The following is a 27,351-nucleotide window of genomic DNA, read 5'->3' as shown; positions in this document are numbered from 1 at the left end:
TACATATACACACACACACACACACACACCTGCAATTGAGATGCATTTGTATCCCTGAACCTCGATGCAATTCCATAGTCTTTAGCAACAGCAGCCCAGATGTTGTAAATAAGATTTAAGGGTGTCAAAATGATGAACATAAGATGATGATCATGCCACCAGTAAATAGAAACATAATCAAACACAAACAAAAAGCACACTGACCATATATTTAAGGAAGCTGAGCATACAGGACATTTTTTTTATTATTTATTTTTCTTGGCTTCAGCTAATGCATTATTATGCTCGACAAAGAATTTCTCCTGTTTCCATGGCGGTTTGGACAATGGATTTTTTTTTTTTTTTTTTTAAATCGAGAAGTCAAGAAGAACTTGGGCGCCACGCAAAGCGCTTTTAAAAAAAAAAAAAAAAAAAAAAATTCAAAAGATTTATAAAATAATCATGTCCGATTACTGTACTTCCAGTGACTGGTTATGCAAGAGGGCAGACACGCAGGACAGCACACAGCAGAGTGAAAGGACCGAGAACAGGCTGCATACAGGTCACTGGCTACACAAAGAAAAGCACAGAGATTAGGAAAATATAAACAGAATCTTCCAGTCCATTCTCGTGGGGTCGGAATTTTTTAAAAACATAGACCACTGTTGCATTTGAATGTGTTGCTCTGGAACATCAGGCGCTGGTTAAGAATTGACAAGTCAAATGAAACAATTTAGATGAAAGACAGAACTACCAATGGGCATGAGCACTGAACTCGGACACTCTCTTGCTGAACACACACTGAGGGCCCATCTGCTTATCTGAAACACACAACAATTTGGCCAAAAAACTCAGCCTATACACACGGCCAGTGCGGTTTCAAAAAAAACAAAAAACAAAAAAACAAACCACACACACAAACAGAAAACTCAATAACTTAAATTCTCAATTACAATAAGTTAAAATGGTAACCTGGGGGGGGGGGGGGGGGGGGGGTAAGTACAGTATGCTGTAAGAGCATGTCAAAATTATTAAAAAAAAAAAAAAAAAAAAAAAAAAAAATGGATTATATATGATGCCCTTTTTGTGCTTGTTATATATGGCAGGGAAAACATTTGCATTCATACAAAACACAAACAAGCAATTATGTCCAAAGTACTACAGAATGTACAAGAGTTAAAAGGTGGTTATCATCATCATCGTTATTTTTTGTTGTAATTGGTGTAATGAATGCAAACTCAGTCACAGTAAATACCATTACAGTTTTGATCAAACAGTAAAGGACAAAACAACCTGAAACATGAATTAATATAGGCAATTTACACTGTCTATTTAATACAAAATATAAAAGCAAGACACAAGTACTTTGAGATTAAAATATATGCTCCTTTAAACGTTTCCACGTTTACTTCAATGGCTACAAAACCGGACACTTCCTCAGAATCTCTTCGTCTGAAGAGGTCAAATATTCAAACAGTTCTTCACGATCAGGTCGCGTAGGAAAAGGTGGTTTTGCATAACATTAGCAACAAAGTGGAGAAACCAAAATAAAACTTTATATGATGATAATTAACAAAATTTAAGTGCTGAAGAATACACTTCGTAACAAAAAAAAACAAAAAAAACAAAACAACCCTTGCATGTAATGCCAAAAACATTATAGTCCTTCAAAAAAAAAAAAAAAAAAAAAGAAAAAAAAAAAAAAAAGAGGCATATCTGATGCCTGGACTTGAACCACAACCCTGAATTACATTCAAAACTTTTAACATATTTAAACGTTCAAGTACATTCTCTCTTCTTCTTTTTTTTCCTCTCTCTAGGGTTGGTTTGTTTTGGCTCTCGCAGTTTTCCTCAGAGCTTAAATACCACTTATTTATATGCTTTAGTTCAGGTTCAAGTCTCTTTTTAAAAATAAAAATTCCATCTCTCCTGTACTGTACGTTTCTGAGGACATCTGTGTGCTCTGTCGCCCTCATGTGGATGAGGAGCACAATGCGATCTGCTGCACTGTTCCCAGGTCTGTCAGTAGCTGTCTGATGCGGTGTTTGAGCTGTGGGAGACGTGCCAGAGGGTCTGGAGGCTCCAGCTCACCCGTGTAGTCTAGCCAACTTTCTAAAACTGAACAAGAAACAGAGAGAAGAGGTGTGTTTCATCCATTCTGACAAATAGTAATTACTAACTGCATTTTCTCCCAAAAAAAATAAAATAAATAAAAACAACCCAGCACGAGAAAATGACATGGAATTCTATTAAATAACTTTCTACAATTTACCTGGAGAGGATGCATCAAGGATTTAGCAATCAGAGGCAGTCGCCAAGTATAATCATGTCCCAAACCCACATAACATTATAGTATGCCAGTGCCACGGCTGCCATCCTTCCACATCATATGTAGTGACAGCAGATTTCATTTTTTACTGCAGAGTTTTGGGAAGTTTGTTGTTTTCACTGCAGGGTTTCTTACACATGGATATTCAAGAAGATAGTTCAAATAAGGACTAAAACCAATTGTGCCCAAGTTCGGCTGTCTTTTACGATTATTACTTGTCACACTGTATGAGATGATGATGATAATAATAATAATAATAATAATAATAATAATAATCTTTATTTTTACATAGCACTTTTAAAGAAGCACTTTAAAGAGGCGCTTTACACAATAAGAAAATAGCAAGAAGAAAAAAACTACACAAAACATACAAAAACAAAAAACAGACTTGAATACAAAGTGGTTAAAACCATTAAGAAAAAGCTTTTATAAAATAATAATACTAATAATATAAACAAACAAACAAACAAACAAACAAACAAACAAAGGTTAAGCTAGATTTAAAAATGCTCAAATTCTGTGAGATAACCCCAATAAAATCTGGGCTGCATTCAATAACAAACTGTGTGATAACATTCTCCAAACCAGACTGTACAATGAAGATCTAATAATAGACCTGCAATTAAAGAAAAATGACTACGTTCTGCTTACGTCAATCAATCGACGAGATCTGCGCTCGTGCATAAAATCACAAGATGTCAGGGGAGCAACGATACATGATGCAAAATGTGCATCATGGAAACATGCACTTCCGGTGGTGGAAATCAGCATTCTATTAATAATGCATGTAAAGCAGTTGCACTGTTGGAACACCAGAGGTCCCAATGTGCTCGAGGTCACGTGATCCTTCATGGAGAGCCTGCGAGATACGCACTTGTGAAGTCTGGTAGCTCCGGATTGCAACAACCAACACGCATTATACGTTATACAGTTACATTTTTATAGTGGTTTTTAAAAAAAAAAAAAGAACGAAAGAAAAAAGGCGCTCTTCAGTAGGTTTCAAACACAAAGGCCACAGAAATCTGGCATTTTAGACGACTTTGGTGCTCTGTTTCAGTTACAGACTTTAGCTGTAGGTCAGACACATAAATTCACAAACATTTTGACTGAATAAACAAAAGTTATTTATTTATTCTGAAGATATGGCGAACCTGCAGTACATTTACAGTGGTGTAAAAAAGTATCCTGGTTTCTTCTGTTTTTGTGTACATCACATACTACATTGTTTCAGAAATTAAAACAAAATCTAAGATATAACAAAGCAACCTGAGTAAACACAAAATACAGTTTTTAAATGATAACGGTATATACTGAAGCAAAGAAGTTATCCAATACTAACTGGGCCTGTGTGAAAATAGATTTTGGGAATTAATAGCTACGGGGAAAAATACATGAAATAATGTGGTTCAGCTGGACTAAACGCAACCAGGCCTGATTACTGCAAACCCTGTTCACTCAAATCAATATTTAAAAATGAACTTTTTCAACATCATGAAGTTGGTTACCAAGGTCTTACCCAGTAACACACTTGAAAGAAATTCCAGAAATTATGAGGAAGAAGGTGACAAATACATCAGTCTGGGAAGGGTTACAAAGTTATTTCAAAGGCTCTGGGACTCCAAAGGACCACAGTGAGAGCCATTATCTCCTAATGGAAAAACTCAGCACAGTAGTGAACCTTCCCAGAACTGGCCAACCTTCCAAAATTCCTCCAAGAGCACAGCAACGACTCATCCAGGAAGTCACAAAAGAGCCAAGGACAACATCAAAGGATCTACAGGCCTCTCTTGCATCAATAAAGGTCACTGTTCATGACTGCACTATCAGAAAGACACTGGGCAAAAATAGCATCCATGGAAGAGTGGCGAGGTGAAAACTACTGCTGACCCAGAATAACATTAAGGCTCTTCTGAATTTTGCCAAAACACATCTTGATGATCCTCAAACCTTTTGGGAGAATGTTCTGTGGCTTCATAAGTCAAAAGTGGAACTGTTTGGAAGACAGGGGTCCCATTACATCTGACATAAACCAAATACAGAATTACACAAAAATAACATCATACCTACGGTCAAGCATGGTGGTGGAAGTGTGATGGTGTGGGGATGCTTTGCTGCTTCAGGACCTGTTCACCTTGCAATAATTGAGGGAAACATGAATTCTGCTCTCTACCAGAAAATCCTAAAGGAGAGCTCAACTGGATTATGCAGCAAGACAATGATCCAAAGCATAGGAATAAGTCCACCTCTGAATGAGCAAAATGAAAGTTCTGGAGAAACCTAATCAAAGTCCTGACTTGAACCCAATTGAGATGCTGTGGCAGGACCTTGAAAAGGCAGTTCATGCTGGAAAACCCTCCAGTGTGGCTGAACTAAAGCAGTTCTGCAAACAAGAGTGACCCAAAATTCCACCAAAGCGCTGTGAAATACTGATCTCCAGTTATCGGAAGTGTTTGTTTGCAGTTATTGCTGCTAAAGGTGGCACAACCAGATTTTAAGTTTAATGGGGCAATTCGTTTTTCACGAGTGACAGGTGTTGGATAATGTTTTATTGCTTCAAATAAAATAAATAAATGAACAAAAACTGTATTGTGTGTTTACTCAGGTTGCCTTTGTTTTATGTTGCATTTTGTTTGAAGATCTAAAACCATTTAGTATGAGATGCACACAAAAACAGAGGAAATGAGGATGGGACAAAAACGTTTTCACAGCACTGTATTAACAATGTACAATATTAAACTTATAATAATAGCAATTTTTTTTTATGTATTTAGTTTTATACAGGGGGGGGAAATAAATAAATAATAGTTTTACATTGTTTATGATTCAGAAATAAAAAAGTCTTTGCAGTCATAATTTTGTTCTTCATTCAAATTTGATTCAAACTATTCTGAAAATGAAATCAAAACTGTAAAGCCAGTGAACTGAATGGTGACCAGAGTGCATCGTTACACCCTCATATGATTATTACCTCAAACTCACTTTGAAGATATATTATTTAAATAAATATCCATGTTTTATATCAATTTTGGCATTGCCACAGGTGTATTTGTCCCCTTGAGTTTTCCATAATCCTGTGCCATCCTCCTACTGGTGGGCTTTGGATGAGTGTCATAGCCTACATAGTATGCATACTATTTGACATACTACTCAATGTACATGGTTTGGATATATAACCATCACATGGTCTCCTCCAACACAAAGCCAGTATTTCTACCTCAACCAAGTGTTTATTTTTTCTGCCGTTTCTAATTAGGTTTTTTTTTTAATATCGTGATTTTAAAAAAAAAACAGAAAAAAAACAAAACAAACAACAAGTTGTTAAAAACTACAACAGAGAAACTGAACATAAACATCAAACGATCAGCAACTCAGTCAGAGTTGGTTCAATGCTCACCATCCAGCTCTCTCTCTATGAGGTCCATCCTGTGGCTGACCTCGTCTTGCACGGCCTCGATGTGTTCCAGCAGGTTCAGCTGCCACTGCTGGTGTAGCAGAAGGTCAGGGTCAGGTTTAGAATCACAGGTCACTGGGTCAGGCTCCTCTTCCTTAACCTGGACTGCACAGCTCTTCTCTCTTTCGGCCGCCGCTAGCAGCTTCATGCGACACTCCAACTCCTAAGAAAGATCATGTTAAATTAGTATTCACCGGAACTATCTAGAGCAGAATGTTTTCATCTAAAGCTGTTCTACACGTTCTGTGTGGGCAGGACTCATTTAGTTACAATCTATTTTAGCCATTCTCATTTTTAAATGTATCCCCAGGGAAACGATCGTTTTTCTCCGTCTCATCCCAGTTTGAAAGCAAGCTAGAGTCAACAGGACAGCTTTAAGTATTCATGTTATCCCCCTGCTCTTGGTCAGCTAGTCCTGGATAAACAAATCTATCCTAAACACTAGAGGTCGACCGATTGATCGGTTTTACAGATTGATCAGCACTAATGACTGATTGCTAGAGCTATCGGTTATCGGCAAAAATCCACACTGGTTTTTCCTGGTTGCGTCCGTTGTGGGAGCAGCTGAAAAAAGCCCACTCTAATTATACAGTACAAGAGCGGCCTCTAGACGCGAAATAAAAACCAAAACATTGTTGTGTTATTTGAAGTGTTTTTTTTTTTTTTAATTCATTTTGGATGTCTTTATTTGGTATTTGGAGTGTTGCGTTTTGGTTCAGTTTGGATGTATATATTTACTTCAATATTTATTAATAGTTTTTGTGTGTGTGTGTATAATTTTAAAACGTACAATACATTTTCATGGTACAGTCAGTGCTGTTTATTTTTGTATTAAAGATCGGCAATATCTTACTTCGTTATATTTTCATTTAGTATAAATTTTAAAAACTTACAGTTGATCAATCGGTTATCTTGCAGGTACCGCCCAACTTAGTCATCTGTAAAATCCACTATCTGTCTACGTATACTAAATACATCAACAATAGGGCACGGTTACACCACCTTAGAATTGGTCAGTTGCAGTTTGCGCGTCTCGAGCTCCAGAAGCTCCTCGGTGCTGCGTGTCTCCACCACCAGCCGCTGCTCCAGTGCTGGATAATATGCATGTGGCTTTTGGTAGCAGTGCTCGCTGCTGATGTAAGACGTCTGGAAGGAGCAGGCAGGAGGCACGGGTTGCTTGGAATTGACCTGCTCACCATCTGTGGAGTCCGCTGCGTGAGGGGAGCAGGGAGAGGGCGTGGTCATGCCAGAATGCCCCATCCCCTTCCTGAGCATGCCGTCAGATGGCTTCCAGGGCTGCCGCCACAGTTTCAGGTCTGGGTGAGCCTGAGCCCTATCAGACAAACAATACAGGTTTCATTTCATTAATAGTTCAGAAATTATTCAGTGGCTGTTTTACATACAGATGAAAGCCAATAAGTGTAATACACACAGTATTAATTACTAAGTAAGTACTAAGTACTAACTAGTAATTGGTGCAAGTTGCTTAAAAGGTTTGGTTTAATTCAAGTTCGTCATTATATTCTGTATTTGTGCACTTGCAGTGTAGGTTCTGTAGTTTATTATAAAGGGAGTGATCTATGAGTGTGTGTATATGTGTATATATATATATATATATATATATATATATATATATATATATACACACACACACACACATATATACACACACACACGAAAAGAAATGTGAGGGGTGTACTCACTTTTGTGAGATACTGTATAAATTGGACAAACAGTTGTGTTAATGTAAAGGTTTAGTCTGAAGTTTATATTTGTACCACTCATGTTGTGGATTTTATTTTAAATAAACTAACAAATGAACTATTAACTAAAACTATCTGGTTTTTAAATTTAAAAAAAAAATTCAATAATAAAAAAAACAGATCAATCAAATGTCTCCCGGATCATTGGGGCAAGAGGTCAAAAATTGATTGTTTCCGTGAAGTTGTTTCAATTAGCAAGCATGCCACTAATGAGGAAAAGTGATGGATACAATTTTTCTCAGAGAAATCAGGTGCTTTGCCACCAAAGGTGCCATGTTCTGAGCTGTTTAACACATATAGATATAAAGATCAGGAAAAGCTGAAATTCTGATCCGTGCATCTTTTCACCTCAAAACCAAGTGTCTTCAGTGTATAGCAAAAACAAAAGAATTGGCCTTGCCATTCCAGTACTCTCAGAGGGGACTGTATATGGGGAAAAACAAGAAAAAAAGAAAAGAAAAAAAAAAGGGAAAAAAAAAAAGAATTTCAGGTATGGTCTTTCTACAAAGTCTCAGTTACTCACCAACTATATTAATCTTTGTTTAACTTGGATTCTCCACCAAGCTTGACAACAGAATAAACAAAGTTAACCCCCCCCCCCAAAAAAAAAAAAAAAAAAAAAAAAAAAAACCTACTGCAGTATGCTCATTTTGAGCTGGAGGCCGTTCAGCACTTCGAACACACGGTGCACGTCGCCCAGGAGTTGGTGAGTGGCTGCCATTTTCTTGCCGTTCTGGTGAGAGTAGTTTTCTTCTAAGAAGGGCAGGCCATACATGTGACCGCTGCTGAGCCAGTCCTTATCATACCAGTAGCGCTGACTCTGTCTTTGAGCTGAACACAAAGCATTCAGAAACAAAAAGAAGTTTAAAGCAAGACTATAGTCAATGATATAAGGCATCATCTGACAAACGCAAAGTTTCGTTACTGAGAAGGCGGAAACGTTTGACATAACACTAGAATGAGGACTGTGATCCTAAGATACCGGATATCTATCCCAAGCATAAATAGTACATTTAGTGCTGCACCACTGCACAGGTAGCAGTGGAACAAAATTCATTTCATGGCCGTCACTGAGAATCCTCAGAGTGGAGATTAAGCCAGCTCACCAGGAGGGTCCCTGCAGATGTAGCAGCTGTAAGTGTCAGGGACGCTGTCCTCATACAGGCCCATGCACGTGCCATGCTGCCAGCATAAACAGTCATCACACTGAAGAGGGGAATAAAAAGGCAACGTGGTTACTTACATTTATCTCATTTATACAACTGAGCAGTTGAGGGTTAAGGGCCTTGCTCAAGGGCCCAGCAGTGACAGCTTGGCAGAGTTGGGATTTGAACTCACAACCTTCTAATCAATAGCCCACCATCTTAACCACTGAGCTACTACTGGCCTTGTACACACACGCTGAGACATCAGTCTCACGTACAGTGATGTTTATTACTTCACTCAAGAATCATTTTGTGCAGAGAAAGAGAAAAAATATATCACCTGGGTAAATACACAGTATGCACTATATAGCCAAACGTATGTGGACACCTGAACATCACACCCATATATGGGCCTGGCACAAAGGTGGAAGCACACAACTGTTATAATGTGTGCTATAATGGAAACAGAAATCTGTTATAATGCATTTTCTCAGTGACTACACAATCTACTACTTTTCTGTGTTTGATCGCACTTTGTTTTTCACATTGTGTGTTTGTCCATGATTGTTCGTTGTTTATGCATCACTGTATTGTAAAGCGTCCTTGAGCTCTGGAAAAGCACTATATAAATTAAACATATATTATTATTATTAACTTTTTTTTTTTTTTTTTATAAACTGTCTAGGATGTTCTTGTACAATTTCCCTTCTCTGGAACTAAGGGGTCCAAACCTGTTCTAGCATGGCAATGCCCCAAGGTCCATGAGCACACGTTTTGCCAAGGTTGGAGTGGAAAGAAAAGAAAAAAACAAACAAACAAACAAACAAACAAAAAACCTCATGTGTCCTGCACAGTGCCCTGACCTAAAGCCCACCTTTGGGATGATTTGCTGTTCCACCCCAGGCCTGACCTCATTAATGCTCTGGTAACTGAACGAGCACAAATCCCCACGGCCACACTCCAATGTCCAGAGGAAAGTCTTCCCAGAAGAGTGGAGGTTATTATAACAGCAAAGGGGGGACTAAATCTGGAATGGGATGTTCAACAAAATACATCAGAGTGTGATGGTCAGGTGTCCACAAACTTTTGGACATACAGCGCATGTCTGTAAAGTAATGTTGGCAGAGTATAACTGTAGAAATTTCTAAGAACACTGTATAAATCAATTCAATGCGAGTGTCTTCATGATGCATGCAAAGTCATTACACAAAATGTATTTGTAGTACGTATACATCATTGCCTTTGTGCCTCCTTACAATCATTAATAGGTTACGTGCCCATAATATGCAGGCTACACTTGGGCTAGGAACTCAATAACTAACCTAAAGCCCCAGAGGGATCGCATCTCTGATGAGTACCTTTAAAACATTGTTTATAATTTATTGTTTAAACGCCGCCAATACTTGGGTTGGGACAGAGATGACAGAAAAGAGATTTACCGAAGTCTCCATACTGAAGAAATATTTTTATGAACACGTATATTAAGAAGTGATGTCTATTACCTGGAGTTATTTCCTCAAGTCCTTTTATGGTAGGAAAAAAAAAAATTCCAGAGATAGACCAGTAATAATTACATGAATCACCCTCACCAGGTAAAATTAATCCGGTCCGAATAGGGCTTTAAACAAATGTATTATATGGTGAAACTTTTTCGTGCTCTTTAAATGATAACAGTTCTTTAAATTTACAAATTTTTATTTATTTACAAACTTTTCATCCGAACATGGGAATCGTTTTTTTTTTTTTTATGATTAGGGTTGACATCTTTTTTCTACAGAAAACTGCTTTCTGTATCAATTTAAAAAAACGAGGCTGAAGAAAGCATGCATACTATAACCGTAACTACATCACTGCCCATCTATGCCTTCTGATTATACAGACTAATTAACTAGCTAGCTAAGAGATGACCTATTTAGATTTTATTACTGATAACCTAGCTTTATTTCATCACAAGATCTGCTAGTAAGCCTTGCAACCGTTGGTGTCACAGTACATGCTCACAGTACAATCAAAAAGACATTGCACAAATTTGAACTGCATGGGAGGCGAACCAGGAAAAAGCTTTTGCAAGACTACAGTTTGCCAATGAGCAGATAGGCAAATATTGGGCCTCTTGGAATAATGTGCTCTGGACAGATGAATCAATGATAGAGTTGTTTGGCCACAGTAACAGCAGACATGTTTGGCACAAACCAAAGATTTTCAGGAGAAGCAGGCCTAGTTAAAGCCCGGATTTGAATCCCAGTGAAATGTTGTGGGGGATTTGAAACAGGCAGTACATGCAAGAAATCCCTCAAACATCTTGCAACTGAAAGACTATTGCATGGAAGAGTGGTCAAAAAGTCCAACAAGCCTGGTGGACAATTATGCAAAAAACGCTGCTCAAGGGGGCAATATTATCTTCTAATGCCAAGGGTGTACTTCCTTTTTCCACAGAAGAATATCACATCTATTAATATTTCTGTTTATAAATAATTGAAAATGTCATTTTCCTTGTGTTTTTGTTCAAGTATATCACCTGCATTAATAAGCACTTTTTCAGAGATGATCAAATGTTTGCTTGTCCAAATACGTCAAAAGAGCCAATCATTTCCATGGGGTGTGCTTATTTTTAGCTTTATTAACAAACATTATATTGATCTGTCAATATTTAGCATACCTATTGCGAGGAGGAGACTACTCTGTCCCTGTTAAAATATCTGATAAGACATATCATATAATATCTCCTAATATTTCCATCACTGTCCTCCATGTTGATTTCTCCCACTTGCCCTCCTGGTCTGGCTGCTCGAGTGACAACAAGTAGAACTCAATGCCAACAATGCCAACGGAGAAGTCTTCACTGCCAACAAGTACTGCTACTAATCTGTATGCCCTAAATACTTGTAAAATATACCTTGCCCATGTTTGGATCAATGCCAGAAATGTAAAGAGTTCATCTAGTGATGGCAAGCATGAGTCCTAACAAATCCTACGATCACCTATTCATTTTGAGATATTGCACTAACAAAAATGTTCATACCAACGGATTGACAAACTGATGGCAGAAATATCAGACGGCTAGAAAATGTGACCTTGAGCGCCTGCACATGAATTACGTTTAAGTAACACCTCTACATGACAAACAGGAAGGAAGCCACTGAAGAAAATCTATTTCAGAGACGTTTGACATTGCTGTGACTTTAGTCATGTTTGGATCAAATCCAAAATTGAACGAGTTAACTCCTACAAACATTCAACCATTCGTTCATGAAAACCCATAATGCCTCCACCACCTGGGGCGGAACCATAATTAATTAATTAATTAATTAATTGATTGATTGATAAATAAATAAATAAATAGGGGCCTGGCGTGACTTTTATGAAAAGAGAAGGAGGGAGGAGGAAGGAATAAACCGCAATTCTGCCTGCCTTCCACTGAATGTACTCCTCAATCATGACAACAAGCCATGAATGTCCATTTCAGTCTTTCTGCTGTATGTAAAAAGTTGACACTAATCTAGAAGAACGCTCTGTTTTTGGGCAAAGCAAGCCCACCTGGATCATGAAGTCGTTCTCCTCCTGCACCTCGCACACACAGCGCACTATCTCTGAGTCATGACCCACCGTCTCCACCCCCTGCTCAGAGAAAGGCGTGGTAAGATCGAGCCCCGTCTCCGACTCCTCCTCGCTCCATAGAGGGCTGTCTGTGGACCAATCGCTGCCGCTGTCTTCACCTGCAGCACAGGTAACCAGAGATGAAGAAAATCATTTGCGCAACCTCACAAACACATACACAGTACACAGTTGAAATAAATGGGTGGGGCATGGGGCAGTAGATATGAACCAAACAGAGAAAAGCCATGAGTGAACACAGGACAACAGAAAAGAATAGGATCAAAGCTGAGACTAAAAGCAGACTAAGAAGCAGAGAGGAAGCCTGGTTGAAAAAGGGCCCCCCGTGTTTGATACCCACCATCATCAAGCTCTGTTTCGGGGAAGTGTGCGGCGCAGGAGCGGTGTTTGTGGGAGAGGGGCAATTTGATTGATTGATTGGGATTGCAGGGGTACGAGCTAAAGCCATTGCTCTTATCACTGCCATGAGTGTCTGTCAGAGGAAGGGAGAGCAGATGCCAGACAGTGTTAGGACATATAAGACACACACTTAACACACAGAGACAGAGGGAGCAGCTTCCTAGCCATGAGGAATTCACAGGCAACACTGGCATCTCTGAGAAGCATCGATAAAAGCTAATGCTTATAATGTTAAAGAATTTAGCAAAAGGTCATGAGGCAAGTAATAAGAACACTTCCATTATTATACATTAGACAAGCTAGAAGGAGGAGGAGGCACTCCTATACTATAGTGCTCCGGAGTACTGCACAGCATGCATTAAAACTACAGGTCAACCAATGCTGGACTATTTACCCATACCGATAAACAAGTTGGGCGGTACCTGCCAATAACCGATTGAGCAACCGATAGTTTTTAAAATTGACACTAAATGCAAACATGACATTCAAAGTAATATACTGCTGAACTTAGCCTCCTGAGTGTACCATGAAATTTACTGTACTTTTTAATAATGAAATACATACATAAATATTAATATATACTAACTATTAATAAATAGTAAAGTAAAGAAAAGATATACATCCAAACTGAAGTGAAAAGTAACACTCCACATAACAAAAAACAGAGACATCCAAAATGAACCAAAAAAGACAAAATGTGTCAGTGACTACGTTTACATGGACAGCAGTAATCTAATTATTGACCTTATTCTGAATAAGACAATATTGTGATTAAGGTGTTTACATGAGCTGCTTTTACAATATTCCTTTCATGTTCAGGTTTTACATGTTATAATATAGAACTTAGATCGATTAACGGCACACGTCATTATGTCGCCACGCGACGCTGTCCGACGTTCCCTCAGAATTTCACGTATCGACATACAGGTCATCTTCATTATGGCACCGTATACAGTTTTGGGTGTTTTTATTTTTAATTTTACGAATGCAAGTGCAGTTAATTATTCGTCATGCTATACGTGCTAATAGATGACTGCTTGAAGCCATGGGCTGCATCCGAAATCACATACGTGCGAGTATTTCACTTACTATATAGTCGGTAAATATGCAGTTTCGGACACAGCCGTGCTCTCTTGTTTGCCGTCAAACGGTTTAGCACTGCCGTGTGTGTACGTGTCCTGTCACAGAATGCGGTGAAAACTCTCACACGATGTTAATAATGTGATTAAGGTGTTTACATGTCTGTAACGCACATTGATAATGCGACTAAAATAGGAATTCTCCACATGTCTTAATTCAATTTGTGTTTACTTCAAGTATGACTTTAGTCAGATTAAGATCATCAATAATCACTGTTTACATGCTAGTTTCTTACAGTATTGTACTAATCGGGTTAATATCAGAATATTGTTGTCCATGTAAACGTGGAGGGATGGTTTTTATTTCGCCTCTAGAGGCCGCTCTTGTACTGTATAACGACGGCAGACCCTTGTCAGCCGTTCCCGCAACGGAAGCAACCGGGAAAACCTAATTGGTGTGGATTTTTTGCAGATAACCGATAGTTCCCCCAGTTAGTAATCGGTGCCGATTAATCTGAAAAACTGATCAATCGGTCGACCTCAGATGAACTGCGGTCATTTCCCGACTCATGATCATGAAGCAGGAATCACAAACACCAATGAAGAGCAAGAAAAAGAAAAGAAAAAAAAAAAAAACTTTCAAAAGCAGGAAACAAGTGAAAACCTCCCTAGAGTCCTGCAGCGAGTTCAGACTAAAAGCAGTATGTAGTTTGCGGTATGTAACCATGAATATTTCAAAAGACACCTGAATGGCACAGTGCTTAAACTGAATTTCCAAATATGTGGCTAATGCTACTTGAGCACCGTCAGCTACAGTGCCTTATGTATGTATACAGACAGCGGAGCTGATCAATCAGACAGTGATTATCACAGCTTATTATTTTGATCACTACTACACAGAATAGTATATCACTTATTGTGCATATTGATGCAGTCTACTGATAAAATATGATACAGTACATAAGCACATTTCGACCACAGCCACTGACTATACATCAGGTTGAAAACACCTAACAACATTAAATAAACAAAAAATATGGTTATCCTAGAAACAACAGAGACAGTACATGACTCGTGAGCATATGTACGCATGTGTGCGTCTGTCTTCAAGAGGCCTGGATAACAGAAAAGCACCTGAACACAGCGGAGAGATTAAGCCACATGTCCAACTGTCTCACCTGACTTGGACCTCTTTTTCTTCTTTTTCTTCTTCTTCGGCTTGATGCAGAAGTCCCTCGGCTTCTTTTCTCGCCTCTTCTCTTGTTCTATCCACGAACCCCCCCAAAAATTCATAAATTAGCTATGTCGACGCTTTAACAGCTTTCATTCATAGCAGGAGTATTTCATGAGCAGCAGTAGATGTGAAGAGGGGGGATGCACTCCCATACCTGTTTCCATGGTGACCCAGTCTCTGTCGTCATGGAGCGCGCGGTTGGTGTGCTGGTTCTCTTTGCTTCTCTCGCAGTGGGAGGAGCTGCGCTGACGATGCACACCGTTGGCAGTATGGGGTGACGGGGTGTGACTGGATTTACTGTCACTCAGCGGGGATGGAGTGTCTGTGTATGAGGGAAAGAGAGACAGAATGAGACGCTGAGACACACACACACACACATACACACACACACACACACACAAGATATAATAAAGAGAAAAGAGAGACTCCACGTGTAGTAAGCATTCATTGTAAAATTTGTTAAAAAAAAAAAAAAAAAGAATAAAAAAAGCCTTATTGCACCTTATCGAATCCATTCCAATCTCCACAATATCTCACTTACCTAGAGATGCAGAAACGGTGCGGCGTCTGCGCGGAGTCTCCGACGTGTGCGTGTGGCTATCCTGGGCCTGAGGTTCAGAGGTGTGTGTGTTGTGTGAAGAGCACAGCTCGCTCTCAGAGTGGTAGTACTTCATGTGATAGTGCAACAGAGACGCCTTGCGGAAGGACTTGGTGCAGCCTGGCACCTGGCACTTAAACGGGTTATGGTCCAGTTCAATGGAGAGGATGGGCGGCGGCTGGTTCTTGATGACCCTGTACACTGTGAGTGAGTGGGTATGTAACCATAATTACATTTTTCACTGTCTGACTGACCATTATGACACCACTATGACACACAATAATACAACTGGTCCTTCAATATCTCATTCTAATATACTCTGCTGCTAAAACCCAAAGCTAATACACAAAATGCTTAAAAGGTTGGCAGGTCCGATATTCCAAAGTAGAACTGATATGGCACAAGAATACGGCTTCAAAGCTTTCCGGTTAATAAGCACATCTGGAGACTGCCACTTGCTAGACACAGGAGTGGCAGCTGAAATCCTCTGCTAACATAATTACCGTCGGTTTCATTTTACACTAAGACATGACTCACGCGTGCTTTGTTGCTACGGTAATGCTGACACCAAAAGCTGATGCATACATGCACTATAGCTGTGATCACACGTAACATGAAGGTCAACAGATGTTCTGCATCCGCATGAACAGACCATGTCGATTTACTCCGTATGGCAGAAATCTTTGCATGTAAACATAGCTAATGCTGCCTTTACATTTATTAATAAATAGTCACGAAGGCTAATTACCAGGGGTGGGGTGATGTTTTGAAATGTCTGTTAAATCTACTTAGTTCATGTGAAATATAGTGATCATTTGCAGAGGGCAGAGAGAAAAAAAGAGGGGGAAAGAGATATTTGAGTACACTCACATGGTTCCCTGCTGTATTTATTGGTGGTTGGGAGGTGGACTTGTCGTTGCAGCAGCGTGGCTGAGGAAAATAAAACCAATGAGCATACATTTATAAATAAATAAATAAATAAATAAATAAATAAAAAGCTATTAGCATGCATAATTCATTTTTAATGTGGGAACTGTACAAGCATGAATATAAGCATTCCAGTAATATAAAAGTGGGATTAGTTATTTAACAGTAAAAACGTACCAAGATCAGGACTAGACGCTGTCTGTACAATAGGCTTGGGGTTCTCCAGAAGACCCGTCTTGCAGAGACCCTCCTTATCACTGAAGCTTTCTGGAACAGAATCTGATCTAGCAGGTCTGATCTGGGATCGACTGTTTCTGTCTGTAGGAGGGGAAAACACAATGTGGGAAGATCAATTTTATTTAAGATTACGGTTGAGGTCAGAAGTTTGCATACACTCATCATGGACATGAATGTCAGGCATTATTGGGCTTTCAATAACTTCTTTGAACTTTCTTTTTCTGGGCCAGAATGATTGTACAACATGCATCTTGTGTGTGTGTATTTTTTTATATATATATATATATATATATATATATATATATATATATATATATATATATATATATATATATATATATATATATATATATATTCTTTTTTTAAACAAGAATTTGGTTCACAAGTGTTAATTCATTTGGGGTTTTCTATAAATCAACACAGGACAAAATTTTACATACAGGGTCAAAAATATACATATAAACACTTGATGATTAATTCTGTGGTTCTGAAAGTTCCAGAATGTCCTTTCATTTGCCAAGACCAAGGCCTCTTAATTTCCTGTTAGTGATCATGATTGACTACAGCTGGCAGCTTCTCAGTGCCAACATAACAAGGGTTTGTTTGACAGCACTCAATGGATTGACCAACACACAGTACTATGGGAAAGTCCAAGGAGCACAGTGCAGATCTGTATAAGAGGAGGGTGGATTTACACAAGTCAGGAATGTCTATTGGAGCCATTTCTAAACACTTGCAGATTCCAAGATCATAAGTTCAAACAATTGTACATAAGTACAAGTTGTTGGAAAGTGTAGCCACTTTGCCAGGGTCTTGAAGAAGACCCAAACTGTCACTCTCAGCTGAGAGGAAATTGGTTCGGATGGTCAGGAAAAACCCAGGAACCACCAAGGCACAGGTCTGCCATGAACTGGAAGCTGCTGGAACATCAGTGTCACTGTCTACAGTCAAGAGCGTTTTACATCACCACGGACTAAAAGGCTGCCTTCCAAGAAAGAAGCTCCTGCTCCAAAATCGACACCATCAAGCCCATCTAAAGTTTGTGGCCTTCTGGAGGAAAGTTTTAGGGTCAGATAAGACAAAGACTGAGTTGTTTGGCCACAATAACCAGAGTTATATTTGAAGGAGTAAAGAACACTGCACCAACTGTTAAGCATTGAACAACAAATGTCATTGAACTCGACCAATTCTGCCAAGAAGAGTGGTCAAATATCCAACCAGAATTCTGCCAGAAGCTGGTTGATGGCTACCAAAAGCGTATGCTCAAGGAACATTCAACTAAATATTAGGTGTGCTGCATGTATATTTTTGACCCTGTATGTATAATTCTGACCTTGTGTTGACTACAGAAAACCCCAAATAAATAAAAAATTGTGAACCAAATTATTTTTTTAATTTTTATTAAAGATGTATGTTGTACAATCATTCTGCCCCAGAAAAAGAACAGTTCAAAGAAATTATTGAAAGCCCAACATTGCCATGACATTCATGTTTATGATGATGTGTATGCAAACTTCCGACCTCAACTCTATGTCCGAGCGTGAGAGAGGGGCTGCATGTACGGACCTGTAGTATTGGCTCTGCTCCTCTTGGATGGAGGAGTTTGTCCCGTGGATGCACGTCTTTTCCTCAGCTCTGGAACACTGGCCCGTTCTGCGTCTTTTCCTGCACGAGGCACACAAGCCAACGATGTCATCAGCATGACTCATCAAAAAACAAGACCTGCTAATATCTGTGTCTGGAGCTCTTTTAATGACATGGGTGTTTCCCAATAGTGGAAAAAAAAAACAAACACAGGTACAAAACGACAAGCAAAACACAGCAAAGTCCTGCATTTCATAGTAGTGATGAAGCTAAGAAGAATTTGGTTGTTTATGCTTATATGAGCATTGATTACACTCCTATGCTTCATATAAATCGCCTCCATCCCCCCCCACCACACGCACCCCAAGGTTTTCCCTCCTTCCAACAAATCAGGATCACTTTAGCGTTCCCCTAATATTTTGAAGAGCTCCTCTACAAATCGACACTCAAACTGCTCCAGTTATGCTTGCATGTTAGTTGTATCGTTTATATCACGTCCCTACCTAGCACTACGGGATAAACAATTCTTTCAAATCAATCAGCCATCGACACACAGCGCTGCGATGCTACAATTACATGTCACTACCGAACAATAAATAAATAACAATATACTTTTGTTTGAAAAACAAGTGTGATAACTAGAGATGCACCGATAATAAATTTCTCAGCTGAAACCAATAACCGATAGTTCTGCCTTTTATGCCTTCTTTTAAATTAATAATAATTAATTCCACAATTCTGAAGGCAATGCGAATGAAAACTTTATCTCCTAAACAGAAAACACTTTACTCTAATCAACATTAACACATGAACTAAATTCTGAAGATTAAAGTAAGATTTCTTAAATTATTGAAATGTTATTAATTCATATTAACTTTGACTGAATTCTAAAACACCTGCTGTTAGTCTCACATTCACTCACCACAAACACAAGCATTTCTAATTCATCACTGAACATCAAACTGCTAATATATATATCAACTTTTTTATATATTAACATTAACTGGATATGAAATATACTACTCTACAAATATATTTTTCTGTGCAATATATACCTTTTTTGTCAACTCATCTTCATTTAAATTTTTCAGTGGTGTACTGGTGCTTTAATTCAACTCGAGCAGTGCAGCAAAAAATTTTTAAATAAAATTTAAAAAATAGACTCTTCACCGAAACTCCTGCTTCACTGCTGCTCACTTCCAGTGTAAAATTTTAGCAGTGCAGAGATTACAAACTGCAGTTTTGTCATCATTCCACACAAGAGACATCTTTACACACAGCACGAATTTTTTTTTTTGTTTTCCCGCCCTCTTTTGATTGACAGGATATAATCAGCCCTGATCATCAGATGTTTTTAAACTATTTGCCGCTGGCGTGAAAAATAGCCTTTATCGGCAGATACATCGGTGCATCTCTAATGATAACCAGTTAAAGAACCTGCACAAATCCTGCACACACCCCACTCTGATGTACTAGTCTGTTTACAGCAGGGCTGTCACGTTAACCGCTTTCTCAGTGATCACACTGGCTTTATTCACAAATGTACTAAATGGATGGAGAACATTGATTTGATATATTTTAAAAAAAATAATAAGTCTATCTATCTGTAGGCATTAAAGAAAAGTATCATCATAGTCAGTTTTTGTTTATTTTACTACTGTCTTGCGGACAGTTTGTTCGCTAAATTATATATTGTGGTACATGTTGTGTATCGTACAAATGTCCTCAAGTATCGTGATATGATATTTTGTCATATCGCACATCCCTAGTCTACAGTGGGATCACAGCTTTCCCCTACCCACAGAGTGATCGCTCATGATTGGTGGAAACACCCAGTTCGAGCAGAAAAGACAGAAATGCAAGTACTTTCATCATCAAGTGGAACTGAAAAAGTTTAGTTTAATTCACAACTAATTAGTTCTACATGTTTAATGTCTCATTGAGAAATGATTTTATAACAGAACTCCCCAACTTTCTTGCTTATTTGGGAACACTATGTGAAATTTATTTAAGTCAATTTATTTGTAGCTTTCACCAAATCACAGGACTTACAATTCAGAGTATTTTTGGTGAGCTTCTGTTACTTTATTTGTAGCACAAGTAAGTGCAACGTAAACGTATTAGCTGACTTCACAAGCCCTATTACCCATAAACCTGTTCTCGGCATCCCAACACAAACAGGTAGAAATCAGACCCGACGTTTCCAACCAAGTCATCTGTAAACCAACTCTTTCACACTCTAAAAGACATTCACATGTAAAAGTCAGCACAACTGCAGGGGTGCACATCAGCTCAGTCTTACCCTCCACTACTTTGCCTCTTGCTCTCCTGTTCTGGCCAAGACTGGCCTCTTTCTCTTTCTCGTCTTTCTCTTGTCCCTCTCCACAGCTTTCATGGGCACCGTTCTGAAGAGTTCCAACTTTCTCCTCCTCTCCTCCTCCATTCATCTCCATTGATTCCCCTCCTCCGTTCTCCAGTGCTTCCGTCTTCACGTCGACAACGGATGGCTTTTCCTCTTGCTCTTCGTGTCCGTTCGCCATCTCGGACGGCTCCTTCTCAGCCAGCGTGGTGTCCTGAAGCTTGCTGCACTCGTCTGTCACCTTTGAGTCTTCTTCCTCCGATTCGGTCTCACCATCCTGATGGTTCCTACCGTTCTCTTTGGCCTTGCTGTTCTTTCCTGCTGCTCGCTTTCGGCTCGGCTGCCCCGGCTTGTTGTTCGTGTTCTGTAGATTGCAAAGATAGGAGAGCATTCACCTGAGCCTAATGCTGAAGGAAGCATCTCAGGATCACTTTTTTTTTTATCTCTTACTAAAATAATTTTTACATAAGGAATTTATCGAAAATACTCAAAGAATTTAGTCTGTATCTATTCTGATTGCCACAGACGGCAAGAGTGGGTTCTTACCTCCTTTCTGAAAGGTTTAATCTTTATCCCTTTCACAGTCTTAACTACACCATCAAAAAACCTCACTGTATAAGAATCTGTAACAAGACAAAATCAGCACACAATTGAGGTTAGTAAAGTAGTAATCATGTGTTGAAATACAATAATAATAAATTATTATTATACATGATTATTTTTTGCCAAGGACAAAAACATGATGTGCTTCATTAAAAATGTTACAAAAGAATAATCATCATATGTCTTGATTAGATGTCGATCGATTGATTGCTTTGCCAGATAAAAATTTTTTTTTTAAAAATCCACACCAATAGTTTTCCCCAACTGAGTCCGAGAAGGTTACGTTGTCATGATACAGTAGGAGAGCGTCCTCTAGAGGAAAAAAAAACTACTGCTGACAAATTTGGTTGTGTTGTTTTGGATGTCTCTATTTTTATTTGTTATTTCGAGTGCTACTTCTTGGTTCAGTTTGGATGTATATCTTACTTACTTTATATATGAATATTTATTTAACTTTTTAAAACGTACAGCACATTTTCATGGTACAGTCAGCACTCTTTATTTTTGTAATAAAGTTCAGCAATATTTGATTTTGGGGGTTAGATTTTGATTCAGTATCAGTTTTTTGTTTTGTTTTTGAAATCGGTTATCAGCAGGTATAGCCCAACTTACTTATCGTTATTGGGAAAATCCTCCATCGTTCGACCTCTAGTATTTATCATGTATAATCTTAAATAGCTAACTAACTCACCATGTATTATTACATTACATTAAATACCACTTTTTACCCTAGTCAATTAGGGTAGACTGGGAAATGCACTGGAGGTTTGACTTGCCCTGTGGACTTGCTAATGAATACATAATTTGTCCACCCCTTTTCAGGAAACAGGATATCACAATTACCTCCCAATAATTTCTTATTAGTATAAATCATTCACAATAACTGACCGTCTTTATCACGGGAGAGGATCTTAGCAGGATAGTAGCGACAATCTGACCAGCTGGCTAAAACTTTCTGGTTGATTTGAAAACCCTGGAAAAAAATAAGGAACACACACAATAATGAACAATGCTTTACTTGTTACAAAAAGGAAAAGGGGAAAAAAACTAACAAAAAAACTCTATTAATAAGTAACCGCAATCTCTTTTTGCGAGTAAGTAGTCACCGGGGCCATGTTGTGCTCCTGCAGGCCTTGTCTCCGGAGCTGGATTCGTTCCACGGGCCGAAGGTAAGGGCTGCTCCAGTCGAACCACTCGTCATAGCGATGACTCCACTGTCTGTAGTGAATCAGGACCTTCTCCTCCTCGTAGTCAATCTTCTCAATGCTGGCAGCATACCTGAAAAAGATTTCGCATTAAACCAGCAGGTGTTATATCAACGTTTACACACAACACTGCACCTTTCTTCAAATGATAGCAAGCGAACTAGTTGCACAGATTTGGCCTAAATTAAGAGCCTCTTCTGGTTTTGGCGAGGAATTTTCCCTAATATTAGTTAGGGTCTCAAATGCTTATTGTCTTATTTGTGGCTCTTCGCTGATCGAGATTTATAAATGATCTCTCACTTTCCGTGTGAATGCATTAAAACGCAGGCTCGCATTTCCCTGAATGAAAACAGAGTCGGACTAGAAGCTAGGGGCTATGCTGGTGGTGCAGAACGCTGAACAAAGCAAAGAGCTCACGCAGCTGTATTTGGCTTGAGCTTTGTAACAGCGTGAAAACAGAGGAGGAGGGAAGTCAAGGCTGCCAAGACAGAACAAGAACTAGATGAAAGAGAAAGAAACACTGACCAGTTCTTCAGACTGTCTCGGGCCTCCAATGGTGCCCCCACCTCGAACGTGATCCCTCGCCTGTTGGGAGGCGTCTTAGTCATGCTGTGCGCTTCGCACCAACCTTTAGAAAACAAGGCATTAATCAGCTATGCATGGTTTCATATATCAGATTAAATTCATGTGGTGCAAATACCCTCATTCTGGTACTCACAAACCTGAATTCATGTGTTTACACACAAATAACAAAAACAATCCTCCAAAATATGTAAGTCACATGTCAAAATTAATAGTGTAATTTGATCAAAACCTGAATCACTGAGCATTAAAATGAATAGATTAAAAAAAAAAATGAATTTTTTTTTTTTTTTTTTTTAACAACAACAGCATGGTCACCGAAATTACATACCCCCCCCCCCCCCCCCCCCCCAGCAACAAAACACCTCAACACATTTTACTTTAGCAACATGTTATGTGAATTCTTTTATTTGAACTCTCCTTGTTTGTTAAGGTGTGGGAGGGGGGGGGGACAGAAATCCTTCAGTCAAAGAGGATGGCCAAGTCATTAAAACAGGGCACGAAACACAAAGGAAGAACTGGCTCGTGTGCACCCTCTAGTGGCAAAACCTCAATCCAGAATTTTCCTAAGAACCTCTGCTGACAAACCTGAACTCCAAATCTCATTATCAGGGTGGATAACCTAGATCTACTGCTTATAATTAAATACAGAGAGAATGGGGGATGGGGGGGGGGGGGGGTGGAGGATACAAAAGCCTGTTACAAGCAATATAATAATACATGATTCATTCTGACTGAATCCTTAAATCAGCACCACATGTTATGAAACATTGGCTTCTACACTGTACAGCGTGGATGTGTCCAATAATGTGTCATTTGGAAGGGAAGTGCAGAGGGTTTAAATAACTTGATAGCTGGAAATAACCTTCTGCTTTGTCTGATTACAAAGGGATGCAAAAACGCAGAAGTGGGTTATGGAGTATTAACAACATAACTTGTGTCAGGATTATTTTATATAACAATTCAAGCTTAGAAAAACTTGAAGCTAAAAGTTTATGTTTAATCCTTCTGTTCTGTTAAGACTGTTTAGGATTGATGTACTGTTCACGGGTCATGCTGATTTTGGGCAGCTGGAACAGAAAATAATACTGAGATTACAGCAACAGGTGTGTGTCATCAGTTGTGAGTGAAGTGCAAATAAGATAATGTATCAGTGTGAATTCATAGTGTCTATCACAAATTAGGGGGGGGGTGTTAACTATAATTGCTTTCGCTTTAATTTCTATGGATCCCTTTATATTCTTGTGGTAAACAACACAGCTAGCTGTGTATCTGAAAGTGTACATAGTTGTAGTGTATAGTAAACTGTGTATAGTTAGTGGTAATGAAAGCGCGAGTGTGATTGTGATTTTATAAACACCTCCCCAAATCTGGTCCATTCAGAGGCCCTCTCCGTGTTCACGTGACTCCAGCCACAGCACGCGAGCCTGTGCATCGTGCAGTCACGGTCAGAGGTGTTTTGTAATGAGCACAAACAATAAAAAAAATCGTTAAATAACTGTCTCAGGGTCGATTTTAAACGGCTCCGCAGCGAGTCTGGTATAAAACAGTGTCGTGTTCAGCGGACGGACTGAGAGAGGGAGAAAGAGAAAGAGAGAGGGGGGAAACAGCGTCATGACGCAAATGGCGCGCAATACGTTTCCTCCTTGCTGTTTACCTTCTTGTCAAGCACGCGCCTCTTCATTTCGAGTCCGGCATTAATGTTTGCTTTGTAACACATGATGTGTGAACAACATTTATCTCGTAATACGACGGAAGAACGTGCTGTATGAGGCCAAATACAAAAATACGTGCTTTAAACTTTTCCTGTACTCCGCAAGCGAAGTGGAAAAACGTGGGCGCAACGTTGTGTGCGAGCGCAGCGCGAGCCGCGATATAGCACTTTATATAGATACAAAGCACGCCAAAACGCATAAACATCACATTACACACGCACGAACTGAAATATTTAAGCATTTCTTTAACAATTATCCGTAAGTTCGCCTGTTTAGACGTGTTACATTGTTCACTCGGCCCTTGCGCCGCGCACGGTTACATTAGAAGCTGATTGGAGGACGTGTCAGACGTGTGCTGATTCCTGTCCTCTGATTGGCTCAGCCTTCTGTCTGTCAACTAGATATCGCAAAGCGGCCTCCTTTCGGCCTACTCCGCCGTAATGATGACTCGGAAAGCCAAACAGCAACTTCACCGAAAAGTGGTGCTGACTGTCACAGCTCTGCACGCAGCTCGCGCAGTCCTGCATGGAGCGGATATTACTGACGGGCAAACCTCTCACTACAACCACTTTTGTTCAAAATGACTCATCAGTGTCTGATAGCGTCGGCACACATGTACTGAAGACAAGTTTGGTCTAATCACAACAGCATCATCATCACACATTCACAATTCTAAACATCAGACCGCGTCGCACACTTACTTAAATAACCGAGCTATAAGGAAAGCAGTCCACTTACCTTTGTTTGACGGGATTTTGCTATTCCAAGTGCAGTAAGAACAGGAGTGAGTGCAATGTCGCTCTGCGCCGCGTGCTGACTCTGTTATCCGCGCAGTTTGTTTTCTCCGGCGAGCAAGGCCGGTGATTACGAGGCTGCGCTCGTCTGCGCATGCGCAACACCTCGCCATTTCCCTCTTTTATCTTTCCCCCCTTTTTATTTTATTTGATCGTTTTAACCAAATATTTTAGAAGGAAGTATAAAATTTTCTTCTTCTTTTGCATTTTCAATGTAAAATCCTGTTCCAGAAATGCTTGGTGTTATTTTTGTTTTATTTTCTTTTAAGGAAACACAATTAGTGCAATCAGTTCAGACTTAATCAGTATTCAATTTGTTACTACTACTTAATTACTTTTAACTACTATTACTACTACTAATAATAATAATATAGAGGGAGCTAAAACAAGGCTTGTGCATATAGTGTATAAGATGTTCTGTGCTGATTGTGTAAGGACCCTTTGTGTTCCTCTTGCAAGTGCACTGATTTCTCTCGATGTTGAATTATGGATGAAATGAGCACAAATTTCTGTAGAATTTTGCCCGTTTCTGACTGAATTCTGAGCATGCTGTCGGTATATCCTCTACTCTTTAGGCAGCCAGGATAGTCGATATGAGCACTTTGTCAGCGTGGCTTTCAGTATTGAGAGTCTTTGCTCAGACAGTCTGCTACGGTGTATTGTCTGTCTGGTTTTAGGAGCCTCCTGTCTCTAACGGTTCAGTCTCTGTGGATCTGTCAGTGACACTGCACCACAGCGGCATCTGGCGGCCAAACGACGCTAAATTCTTCTGCTTATGGCCACTAGAGGCCGCTGTGGTGCAATGTCTCTCACAAGTCAGTGACAATGAGTATGTCTCGATCAGCTCCCTAGGTCGTGAATCAGTATATTGTGTACATGAGTTGGGGCACTGGAAAGGTCCAGGGGCATAACCTGTCCTGGGAAATTTTTCTCTTTAGCCTTGAATAATTCTCCACTTGGAGCGATTTGTCACAACGTAACTGAATTTTAGAAGACGGCAGTGTTGTAATTATATATATATATATATATATATATATATATATATATATATATATATATATATTCAGTGAAAGGAAGTGAGGCCAATCAGACAGGGTTTACAGGAAAATATGTGGAAACACTCGTGTCTTATTGGCTGACAGCTCTCAATTCTGCCAAACACTAGATCACAGTCAGTGTGAGGAAAAATGTATATAAGTTGATTTTTGTTTTTTTAACAAGTAAAGAGATTGAAACTGAGCCTAAGTTAGCCTAAATTTTGTTTTACGGAAGCTGAGGTAACTTCGCTGTCAATGTATGACATGATCAGAAAAAGTTGGATTGATCATAAAACATGCCTTGGGTGTTGTCGCTGTTTGTAGGACTACCAGACCGATAAAATATATAAAAAAAAACCTTTCTTACTAGTTTGGTGTCTGTAGCCAAGGGGAGGCACAACTAAGCTATCATTGTATGGGTTTAGCTGCTACAGTGCCATGCAAAGTACATTATCTTTCCTTATGCTCTACTCATATCATGTTCATGTAAACTGGAAGTCATATAGACATTTACACACCTTGTTTTCACTCTCAGAATCAGAGTATATTACTGTTTCTGTTTCAGTCTCTTTACTGGTTTAAAAAGAAAAGAAAATCTGCATATATCCATTTTTCCTCACACTGACGGTGTGAGCTAGCATTTGGCAGAATTGAGAGCTGTCAGCCACACCAGTGTTTCCACATATTTTGCTGTAAACCCTGTCTGATGGGTCTCG

At 39.3% G+C, this 27,351-nt stretch overlaps 1 protein-coding gene across 4 annotated transcripts; it reads right to left on the bottom strand.

Annotated features, from left to right (window-relative positions):
* Window positions 1-210: 210 nt before the first annotated feature.
* phf20b (PHD finger protein 20, b) lies at window positions 211-25,680 on the bottom strand. Of its 4 annotated transcripts, none has more exons than XM_017487324.3 (19): window positions 25,543-25,680; window positions 23,033-23,135; window positions 22,409-22,580; window positions 22,191-22,275; window positions 21,246-21,322; window positions 20,643-21,063; window positions 18,323-18,421; window positions 16,697-16,837; window positions 16,463-16,522; window positions 15,536-15,793; window positions 15,149-15,316; window positions 14,939-15,025; window positions 12,623-12,754; window positions 12,205-12,383; window positions 8,629-8,728; window positions 8,158-8,353; window positions 6,762-7,092; window positions 5,703-5,922; window positions 211-2,097 (listed from the first exon to the last, which is right to left on the bottom strand). In XM_017487324.3, the coding sequence occupies exons 2-19, from the start codon at window positions 23,113-23,115 to the stop codon at window positions 1,952-1,954; spliced, it is 2,955 nt and encodes a 984-aa protein (XP_017342813.3). In that variant the 5' UTR covers window positions 23,116-23,135; window positions 25,543-25,680; the 3' UTR covers window positions 211-1,951. The 4 variants fall into 4 exon arrangements, with proteins under 4 accessions (XP_017342813.3, XP_017342814.3, XP_017342815.3 ...); XM_017487325.3 differs by having other exon boundaries at window positions 12,274-12,383; XM_017487326.3 differs by lacking the exon at window positions 12,623-12,754.
* Window positions 25,681-27,351: the final 1,671 nt, after the last annotated feature.

This window comes from Ictalurus punctatus, chromosome 15 (genome assembly GCF_001660625.3).
Source record: "Ictalurus punctatus breed USDA103 chromosome 15, Coco_2.0, whole genome shotgun sequence".
Taxonomy (NCBI): domain Eukaryota; kingdom Metazoa; phylum Chordata; class Actinopteri; order Siluriformes; family Ictaluridae; genus Ictalurus; species Ictalurus punctatus.
This window is presented reverse-complemented; position numbering and strand designations above follow the sequence as displayed.